Source organism: Physella acuta, unplaced genomic scaffold (genome assembly GCF_028476545.2).
Source record: "Physella acuta isolate Inbredline_101_S28 unplaced genomic scaffold, ASM2847654v3 ptg000556l, whole genome shotgun sequence".
NCBI classification, from domain to species: Eukaryota; Metazoa; Mollusca; class Gastropoda; family Physidae; genus Physella; species Physella acuta.
Genome location: NW_026732075.1, coordinates 33,769 through 45,379, shown reverse-complemented (window position 1 = coordinate 45,379; position 11,611 = coordinate 33,769). Strand labels below are relative to the sequence as shown.

Here is an 11,611-nt window from a genome sequence, read left to right as displayed (position 1 = left end):
ACAAGGCAAATGTTCAGTTGCTAAATATTCAAGTAAAGAATTAATATTTTTTACCAAGGAAAATGTTCAGTTGTTAAATATGCAAGGAAAGAATTTACTTTTTCTGCCAAGACAAATGTTCAGATGTTAAATAGTCAAGTAAAGAATTAACTTTTTCTGACAAGGCAAATGTTCAATTGTTAAACATTCAAGTAAAGAATTAATTTTTTTTGCCAAGACAAATGTTCAGCTTTTAAATATTCAAGTAAAGAATTTTTTTTTTTGCTAAGGCAAATGTTCAGCTTTTAAATATTCAAGTAAAGAATTAATATTTTTTTCTGACTAGGCAAATGTTCAGTTTTTAAATATTCAAGTAAAGATTTATTTTTTTTACCAAGGAAATGTTCAGTTGTTAAATATTCAAGTTAAGAATTAATTTTTCTACCAAGACAAATGTTCAGTTGTTAAAAGTATTACTAGTTCTGCCCAGGCAAAAGTTCGATTGTTATTTATTCAAGATAAGAATTAATTTTTTCTGAAAAAGCAAATGTAAAATTGTTAAATATTCAAATCAAATGTAAAATTGTGAACCATTGAAGTCAGAAAGAATTAAGATTTTTTTTTTATCAAACGTAAAATTGGTAAACAAACCATATGTAAAATTGATTGTTGACTTTTTCTTGTCAATATGCCATTATTAAATTCAAATAAAATGTCAATTTCCTTACTGATAAATTTTAAAAATTAAAGTAACGGACAAACAAGTTTTAAAGCTAATTTTCGACATGTTTATATTTCTTCAAGAAGAAATAAAAAGATTTCCTTTGAAAAATTTCGAGAGAAATTTTGCTCCAAGCATTTTTTGTCAACAGCTATCATGGAAAGATCGTCCATACAAATTGAATCCCATTTATTTCCTGCTATTGAATGAAACCGGAAACGGTGATGCGATTTAAAAAAAGAAGTTTTCTTTAGAATTCGGGTTCCTTTAATGGAAGTTTTGATAGAGAAAAGAGACAAATTTTAAGAAATAAACATTCAGTTTTTTACGAGTTTCAAATTTCAAATGATTGACAAATTAAGACGAAATTTAAGAAGCAAAATTCAATGAATTCATTTATTGTTGTCAGAAAATTAAATAGAAAATACTCGCATGATTTAATAATTTTTGTAAGTGCTGTTAATTTATTCAGAATCATATAGCCTTTAGAAGTTTATAGGCCTATTATCCTTAATATCAAAAGGGAGGCGATTTTCTACATGAGTTATCAAATTTCAAGTTTTTATGAATTCTCCAGACCTGATGATGTCCCCTGCTTTTGGCGACGTGACGATCGTGTACACAATATTGTTGTCCAACGAATCCGAGTCGTGTGCGAGTAGCATGTCCTCACTGATCTTCCTGATCCCGCCCTCGTTGAGCTGTAGGCCGAGGTTGTTCACCAAATATGGCGGCGTGTCGTCACGTGGGATGATGGTGATGGGAAACGAGGAGAGAACCGTGTTGCTGCCGTCACTGATGCGGAGCTCGATTCTATCTCTAGTGGCGATACATTATTCATATAGTTACACATAGAAAATCAATGTTCAAACATTTAAATCACACAAAAATAAATTTAATTGAAACCATCTGAAATAGAAAAAACCCTCCCCGCGACAAAAACAAAACAACATAAAAGTAATTGCGCTTTAACCTTAGTTTGCTGTCAATGTGTTTATTATTATCTCTATTACCCAATGCGGCCAAGTTTTAAAATAGCACGAATTGCGCTTCACTCCGTGGGTTTAGTTAGGGTTGCCAGGTGTCCAGTTTTGAACTGGACAGTCCAGTATTTGAGCAGACTGTCCAGGATAAAATAAATATAAATACTGGACAAGTATATGAATAATACTCTGTTACCCCCCTTCTTCTGCTTTGCGGCATACCTGAGAAGGGAAGGATGGAAAGGTGTCCAGTATTTTCGGAAAAGGTATCTGGCAACCCTAGGTTGAGTAAACATCTATACAAACAACTAAGTAAATCTGAAATGTTGAACTATTGAAAATAATTAAAATTTGCGCGATTCCTTCTCTGATATCGACGTTGCATCTATCGAGCCTTGTGATCCACCGTGCAGATGAAGTAGAATTCATCTGTTTCTGTGACCTCGGCATTGGAAGTGATAGTGTGGTCAGTACTACTTTCCCTCAAGGGAGTCAGGTACCCAGACTGAGCGGAAATCACTGTAAATCAGGAACTTCTACGTACGCAAGCCCGGGATCTGAACTCGAGACTTCCGGGATAGCAGTCGTACGCTCTACCGTCCTACCACGCCGTACCTTATAATCCACTATCTGACTAATTAACTTCTCGAAACCCTACCCTTTACTTAATTTGAAAATGTTATTTTAACAAATTTTGTTAATGATGTAATCGTAACCTTTCAGTTTCAGACAGAACCTAGCCCCCAACCACAACAAAACAAGACAGCAAGCAACCTTTGACCTTTATCAGCGATTGGTTCTAATGGCGTACCTCGTGGAGTCGCTATCATCATGTTTATAAATAACATGGCCGGCCTCGATGTCCTTCATGGAGAATATAACAGAGTGCTTGCCCCTGACGGTAATGGTACCGTGATTAAGTCCCCCTTTGACGTACATCCGGACCTTGTTTAGGTTGTCTTTGTCCACGACCTGGGGAGAAGGGTGGGTTAACATTGTACGGGAATCACGTGGTGTATTCGTGTCAAGTGGCTGATAACACGCTGTGTGAATTACACGTCAGAGACTTTGGATAGTGTTGTCGGCGTCACGTCAGGTGTTGTGTGGATGACGTCAGAAGTTTTACTGACGTCATAAGTTTTGCTGACGTCATAAGTTTTGATAAAGTCATAACACGTCACCAGTCTGGCAGAAGTCTTTTTTTTTTCTTCGTAGGTTTTGTTTTGCTGATGTTATAACTTCTGCTGACGTATTTCGTCAGAAGTCTTCCTGCCGTCTGATGTCTGTCTTTCTAACATCAGAAGTCTTGCTGAAGACAGTAAGTCTTGATGAAATCACGTCACAATCTCGCGAATATTCAGAAGAAACTTCCTGCATTAATGTCACGTTAGAAATATTGTTACATTGTTTATCTATAAATTATGTCAGAGATCCTGTTAGCGACCTGCAAGATGTGTGTGAGTGTCACGTCAACGTGATTTTAAAAAAAATCGCGCCAGACACCATTTGCGTGAATGTCACGGTAGTTATTTGCTACTGTCACGCTAGAAGAAACCACGTCGGCGTCACGCTAAAAAGCTGGTCGATGACCTGAGTGACGCTGCCGTCTGAGATCACGTGACCGTGCTGCTAGAGACCACGTGACCGTGCTGCCACAGACCACGTGACCCTGCTGCCAGAGACCACGTGACCTAGCTGCCAGAGACCACGTGACCGTGCTGCCAGAGACCACGTGACCGTGCTGCCAGAGACCACGTGACCCTGCTGCCACAGACCACGTGACCACTGAGCTCACCTGGAACTGCTCCGCGCTGATCTCCCTGCTCTGCCCCTCCAGCAGGGTGAGGCCGGTGTTGATGGAGACCCTGGGGGCGGTGGTGTCCGCTGGCCTGACCGCTATGTGCAGGGTTATCGGCATGCTCTGGAAACATAAACCAATTGTTACAGGCATGTAGTGGTGCTAGGGATTCAGGTATTACTAAACTTTATTTTTTTAAATGTGGGTTTTCTTAAATAATTGCTTTTTAAAAAATATAAATCGAAGATTAGGTGTGAAATGAAAAAAAGTTTTCAAAATGTGTCTTCATTTTTTTTAGTTTTCTTGAAAATGTTTGATTTAGTGAATTGGTAGCATGGAGTTGTAAGGATGTACTACCCTTGAATTTGCACAAGTCTGTTGTTGTATTTTAGTAAAGAAATAGCTTTTGATGTTTCTCTAAAAAAAAACTATTGATTTTAAAATCTTTTGTTAGTACTTTTTTGGTTTAGTGGGTAAGAACTTTATTTTAAAAATCTATACTGGAACGCCCAAGATAGATTTCCCAGGACAAAATGGCTGTCAGCGTCTTAGATTTACCAGGGCAAAATGGCTGTCAGGGTCTTAGCTTTACCTAGGCAAAATGGCTGTCATCGTCTTAGATTTACCTGGGAAAAATGTCTGTCAACACCTTAGATTTACCTGGGCAAAATGACTGTCACCACCTTAGATTTGCCTGGACAAAATGGTTGTCATCGTCTTAGATTTAGCTGGGCAAAATGGCTGTCACCACCTTATATTTACCTGGGCAAAATGGCTGTCAGCGTCTTAGATTTACCTGGGCAAAATGACTGTCACCACCTTAGATTTACCTGGGCAAAATGGCTGTCAGCGTCTTAGATTTACCTGGGCAAAATGACTGTCACCACCTTATATTTACCTGGGCAAAATGGCTGTCAGCGTCTTAGATTTACCTGGGCAAAATGACTGTCACCACCTTATATTTACCTGGGCAAAATGGCTGTCAGCGTCTTAGATTTACCTGGGCAAAATGACTGTCACCACCTTAGATTTACCTGGGCAAAATGGCTGTCAGCGTCTTAGATTTACCTGGGCAAAATGGCTGTCAGCGTCTTAGATTTACCTGGGCAAAATGACTGTCACCACCTTAGATTTACCTGGGCAAAATGGCTGTCAGCGTCTTAGATTTACCTGGGCAAAATGACTGTCACCACCTTAGATTTACCTGGGCAAAATGACTGTCACCACCTTATATTTACCTGGGCAAAATGACTGTCACCACCTTATATTTACCTGGGCAAAATGACTGTCACCACCTTAGATTTACCTGGGCAAAATGGCTGTCAGCGTCTTAGATTTACCTGGGCAAAATGACTGTCACCACCTTAGATTTACCTGGGCAAAATGGCTGTCAAAGACAACAAACTCCGAGTCGTAGACCCTCTGGTCCGGGTAGCTGACGCTGGGTGGCCTGTAGGCGATGCGGTTGTTGACCAGGTCATCCTGCAGGAAGGAGTGGATCGGCTTGGCGTGGTTGTCCAGGTGCACCAGGTACCCTTTGCCCTCGCCGAACGGCTTGGTGATGTTGAAGATGAGGTGCTTCTTCTTCGTCTCGTAGTCCTCGGCCGAGATGATGCTGGGCGTGATGGGCGTCAGCACGAACTGGTCCACGTCCATCATGTTCATGTTGAAGAAAGAGGCGTGCGGCGGGGAGTTCTGGAAGGCGCCCTTGATGTGGATGGGCAGGTAGAACCGCTCGGAGATCACCTCATCACTGACGGCCGGGTCGTAGACTTCCACGCTCAGGGGGAGGTAATCCACATCCGGGGTGGGAGACCGGATGTGCTCGTAGTGCAGGTTCATGAAGAGGAACTCCCGGCAGTCTTTTTTGACAGAGTCCACGACCTGTCGCTTCTCGACCATGACGATCTGCCCGGCGACCGGCCAGGGGGAGAAGAAGGTCGAGAAGCCGACCACGCAGGAGACGTTTTGACTGGAGCTGTGCTTGAACCTCAAGGCGGTCGAGTCTATCGTGTTGGACAGACCGTTGTACTCCGGCACGACCAAGGGACGTAACCCCTGCGTCGTGATGATATCGTGGGAGGAGTTGTTGACCTTGATTTTGAGCAACACCGGCTCTGTCACGGTGGAAGTGTCCGTGAATTTATGCACCAACAGCCGGACTGTGTCTTTTTGCAACAACGGGGAACCGTTGTGGATATACTGGACTGTCTTTGGTAAAAAATCGCAATCGAAGATCTGAAATTAAAAAAAAAAAGATAACGTTAATCACGCAGACGACAAGCCAACAGGTGTTTGTTAGTTCCCCAGCAGACGAACGACGTTGTTGAACGGATTACGCGGGACGACTCCGTCCCCCCCCCCCCTCCTTCCCCCACCCCGCCCTCACGCCTCGAGCTTTGTTGTTTGTCGGCGTTATTTGCATAAACACGGCCGCCTTAAGAATGTTCTCCACGTCTGGTCAAACTTGTCACGGCCCTAAAAGCCCCCCAAAGCACAGAGCAAATGGCGAGTAGCGAACCTGTCCGCGCGCGTCAATGTTTCGAGGCTGGAAAAAAAAAGTAGATACATTGAACCAGCTTGTATCCGGTCTACCGCGTCTCGCGTTATCTTAGACATCTCGAGAAAAAAAGGCTCTTAAAAATAGAGGAGTATATCACGTAGAGGCGGTGGTGTTAAATGTTTACATGGAACATTATATCTGTTGGAGCTAAATTTACAATACAGATGTGTGGTACGGCATGGTGGGGAAGTAGAGCGCACATCTGCGTACCCAAAAAAATCGCACGTCTGGTTCTTGTAAGCGAAGCCGTAGGATCTTTATTCAACTCTAATGGGTAACTGGCGCTAGTTAGGAAAAACTTAAGTAGCTGGCCATATATCTGACCACTGACCACACTATCCTTTTAGATGCTGAAGCCAAACTAGGTTATGATTTAATGATATAATTACTTCCCATTTGTGAAAACCAAACACGTACGTTAACGACGGGTAGCAAATCGGTCCAGATTCCTAGCCCATAATATTATAGGAATTATCCCTAAGCTCTTTAAATATAGCTACAACAATCGAATTATTAATTACAAACAATTTTGTTGCTAAATGGGGAGTATAATTATGTACTATGCAAAATTTATACTTTTACTATTGTCCGGCAACCCCCCCCCCCCCCCACCACCCCTCTCGAAAGTGCCCCCAGCCATTCGGAGAAAAATATTTGAAAGAAAACAAATGTATATTAATTTTGGGTACAAACTGACTCTACAATTACAACATCTTCACCAACCACCAAACCAAACTGACTCTACAATTACAACATCTTCACCAACGGCCACACCAAACTGACTCTACAATTACAACATTTTCACCAACTACCAAACCAAACTGACTCTACAATTACAACATCTTCGCCAACCAACACACCACACTGACTCTACAATTACAACATCTTCACCAACGGCCACACCAAACTGACTCTACAATTACAACATTTTCACCAACTACCAAACCAAACTGACTCTACAATTACAACTTATTCCAAACGGCCACACCAAACTGACTCTACAATTACAACATTTTCACCAACTACCAAACCAAACTGACTCTACAATTACAACATCTTCACCAACGGCCACACCAAACTGACTCTACAATTACAACATTTTCACCAACTACCAAACCAAACTGACTCTACAATTACAACTTATTCCAAACGACCACACCAAACTGACTCTACAATTACAACATCTTCGCCAACCAACACACCACACTGACTCTACAATTACAACTTATTCCAAACGACCACACCAAACTGACTCTACAATTACAACATCTTCACCAACTACCAAACCAAACTGACTCTACAATTACAACATATCCACCAACAACCAAACCAAACTGACTCTACAATTACAACTTATTCCAACCACACCAAAAAATGTCGACTGACAACACGACGACGGAGACATTTTAGCACGTTGTTAAACCCGCGCTTTAACTTAGGTGTTAACTTTCGCAGTATTTCAAGCACCACCGCCCCCTCCCCCTTATACCCCCTCCGCCCCCTTCCCACTCCCTCTTACAAAACCTCCCCCTGTCTACCCTAATCTTCCAATGGTGCGGGAAGTCCCGATAACAGAAGGGGGGTATCGATGAAAGGGAGCAGAGGTGTGTAAATTAAGGGGGTGTAGGGGTGGGGGTGGGGGAGGTGCCCCCGACTGGAGGGGGGGGGATGCGGAGCGTTGTTGTTTATCAGACTCGGTCAGGAACAAGCATATGGTTTTCATTTTCTCGAACTTGTTAAATCCCACCACTTTTATCCGGTCAAATCCCACTTTTATCTTGCTAAGCGCCACCAATTTACCTAGTTAAATTCAGTAAAACCCAATTAAAATATTAAATACCACTAATTCATCTGTTTATAAACGAGAGATTTATGTTTTTTTAAATGCTACCGATTCAATTTGTTCAATACCGTCAAATACGATTTTTATATAAAAAATCACATTGAATATCACCAAATCATTTAGTTTTTAGGTGCTACTAATGTATTCGGAAAAATTCAAATACAATTTGTAGCAGGGTGTAAGAACCACACGATTAAACAAGTGGAGAGATATGATCTGTAGATCATATGTTTTTGTGTTTTGTAGAACAGAAACATAACTCACAATGCTTACATTTTAATATATATAAAGTAGAGAATCCTCCTTAGAGGCAGCGATCCATTGGGCAGATGAAGTAGAGTTCAAATATTTGTTGACCTCGGCATATGAAAGGAATGTATGGTCAGAACTTTGGCCAGCCGCCTTTACTTTCCCTAACATGAGCTAGGTACACATACAGCTGGATGAACTCGAGGACGTTCTACTGACTTGGACCCGGATTCGAACTCGAGACTTCGGGTTAGCAGCCTAGCGATCTAAATTCATCTGAAAATCCAGATATTTAAGTGCCAGGCCTGTACATCATGAGTCATTATAAGCTCTGGGGCTTTAACACCACTAGTGTTATCATGAGCATTAGGGCATCCCGCCACGAGAATCATCATGAGCTTTAGGCATTAATACTTAACATCATCATGAGCAATATCATTCGCATTAGACTAAGCCTTCATAAACTTGTGCTTTTTAGAAATATCTATAGACAGTATGGTATTTTGAAGCTAAAATGTAGCACTAAAACCCTTCATTATAATACATTTAAAAGTAGATAAATTACAAAGACGAAATCGAACTAGGCAGTTTGAACGAAACAAGAGCAGAGCACTCGAGGGTAATGAGGTCGGTTAAAAAAAAATGAAGCGAGGTAACTCGGGAACAAATGCGAGGATTCGACTACCGCGAGGAGCACCAGTGAAAGACTGCGAGTAGCTAGGTTTTTAAGGATCGATATAAGGAACAAAAAGTGAGATCGAAGCCTCTAAATTTAGACCTTGTCAATGGCGACTGTGCTACGAATGCTAATAGGGGAATACGGTGTGGTGTGAAAAAGAACTTGGAGGACATTTTTGGGGTTAAACGTGTAAACTTAGTTTAATTAAACAGGAAAATTAAAAAGATAACTGCTCACATTCTCGTAAAAACTGGTAATTTAGAAAGTAATTGTTCCGCTGAAAAATTATTATCTTGAGACAAACGTTTAGAAATTTTTTTTTCTAAATATTTCAGTTGTTAGGGGAAAAATTATATTCGATTGTTATAATTGTACACAAAAATGATTATATTAATTCTAACTAATTAAAAAAAAACAGATTATCTATAATTTGTTTATAATTACAAGGAAAGAAATAATTTTAATTTTTTTTTTCGAATTAATTTTTTTTTACTTTTACCACTATTATTAAGTTGTTTATTACTAAAGTTGCGAAATCTAACGATGAAACGGCAAAGAAATATAATAGTTTGAGATTAAATAAATTGAATCTTTAATAGAGGATAGAAAAGTTGGCATCTTTTTAAACATGAATTAGTTACACGATTACTTTCCCTTTCCAGAATGGTTTTTATCTCTCATTATAATCGCAGACGATAAAGTTTAGTCACATAGATGTGATTACCGCCCCTAGAATCTTACACTATCTATGTAATTACCGCCCTTGCAGTCAATTACTACCATCGTGATTACTGACCTTGCAGTCAATTACTACCATCGTGATTACCGCCCTTGCAGTCAATTACTACCATCGTGATTAACGCCCTTGCAGTCAATTTATAACATCGTGATTAACGCCCTTGCAGTCTAAATAAAGCCAGTGATTACTGCCCTTGTTGTAAAATTTAAAAAAAAAACCCAAAACAAACTGCACTGTTTTGAAACTCGAGTAGAAAGAAAACAAAAAAAAACGAAAGAAAATTGACTTGAAACAGAACTTGACTTTTATAAATTTCGTTTCGACGCCGGACATGTTTTCAACTTGTAGCTAAAAACATTCCCCTCACATGCTTAATTTGACTCTCATGTTGCAACGTACTAAGTACCCCTTTAAACCTCCCCAAGTACCCATCAAGCACCCTCTTACACGACTTAAACCTCGTTCTAATCCTGATTCAGTGTGCACACCGGCGAATTTTTATTTTACCGTCCAAGAATTCCGTACTTCCGGTTTTTACTTCTCGTAAGATGTCAAGAATTGAAAAGAAAGTAACGATCACCCAGCCGTAATGGACAGGAACGGGTTTTCTTTCCCCCGGGGGTGTAGTCGCTGGGACCAGGAGATAAGCTCTGACGTAGCATTCAGCCGGGGACTGTGGTTCTGCCGGGTCCGGCTCGCGCCTTTTCGGTGTTGCGTTTTCCGGGTCAAAGAGGTTGTGTGCCGGCACTTAATGTAGGGATTACTGTGGTTCCCCGTCGATGTGTTGTACTGGCAGCCTGATGTATTACATGCTTCGATCCAGGCCTTATGTGACAACATTGATGAAATGTGCGTGTGGAGCGTTGTGTTGTGTATTTGATTGATGGCTTATGAAGAGTATGTGATATGTTATGTGGCAAATTTAATCATTTATGAGTATAGAGGGATGTGTGGTGTGGTTTGATGGATGACCTATGTGGAATATACGATAATAAGTGGTATGTGGTCCAAGCTGTCACGTGGGATGTGTGGTGTGGTTTGATGGATGACCTATGTGGAATATACGATAATAAGTGGTATGTGGTCCAAGCTGTCACGTGGGTAGTTTAAAAGATGTGCTATAAAATTAAACCTCATAATAGGCTTAATACACCCCCCTCCCCCAAACATATGGAACCTAATTTATTTATTATATTGTTCAGACAATGTTTTACTTGTTTGAAAGATGATTTAAGACTGGTTAATGATGAAAATATGTGTTCTAAATTATATGATGATTCACGCAATCAGTTTCTTCCAGGCATCTCTTCGGGGGGGGGGGGGGGGGGGGAAGAAAGTCTACACCCCCCTGGACGAGATGGAATTTATATAGTAATCATACAATTTTACTAGTGTCCGCCCCCCCCCCCCTCCGAAAAATGTTGACCGCGCCCCCCCCCCACCGAAAATATCTAGTGCCCACCCGGAGAAAAAAAGTCTGGAAGAAACACTGCACTCAATGTATGATATGAAGACAAGTGCGTTGTAGTTGATGTGATACTTAACGACTTCATGACTCATGTGGTTCTATTGATGAGCTAGGGGTCAATCCTAAGACGACCCGGCATGAAAAAAAAACGGAACTTTAATTTGTCCAATAAAGGAAGGAGTGCTAATATGATTCGCACCAGACAAGGTTAAAAATAGATATGTTATGGGTAGTCCAGTACGGTATCTGCGCTTCGCTTTTATGTTTCACCGGTCCTAAGATTCTAATTACCACGTGAGGCGTTAACTGCTAATTTAATCTAAAATTAATTATGAAGTTTTAAAAGTTAACCGCTTAGAGGATGTGACCACTATTTATAAAAAATTAGGAAACAGTTGGGATGGACATTCAATGTTAATATATCCCCATCCCCTATTTTCAATCACATCTGTTGTACATCCCCCCGTACCAAATGAATATCTCCTCATGCTGCTTTAAATACCTTAATCTCTTACCCAGCAGTAAACGTTCCATATCCCTTATACACGTCAAGCCTATCATCATCCTTAATCCATCAGCAATTAATTTC

At 40.7% G+C, this 11,611-nt stretch overlaps 1 protein-coding gene across 1 annotated transcript in view; it reads right to left on the bottom strand.

Annotated features, from left to right (window-relative positions):
- Positions 1–9,632, bottom strand: part of LOC131946376 (FRAS1-related extracellular matrix protein 1) — a 29,880-nt gene extending 20,248 nt beyond the window's left edge. The window contains exons 1-5 of the mRNA XM_059307090.1: positions 9,612–9,632; positions 4,856–5,719; positions 3,479–3,604; positions 2,495–2,655; positions 1,280–1,519 (exon numbers count right to left, since the gene is read on the bottom strand). Of these exons, the coding sequence (XP_059163073.1) occupies positions 1,280–1,519; positions 2,495–2,655; positions 3,479–3,604; positions 4,856–5,719; positions 9,612–9,632 (1,412 nt within the window). The remainder of the gene's footprint in view (positions 1–1,279; positions 1,520–2,494; positions 2,656–3,478; positions 3,605–4,855; positions 5,720–9,611) is intronic.
- Between the last annotated feature and the right edge of the window lie 1,979 nt (positions 9,633–11,611).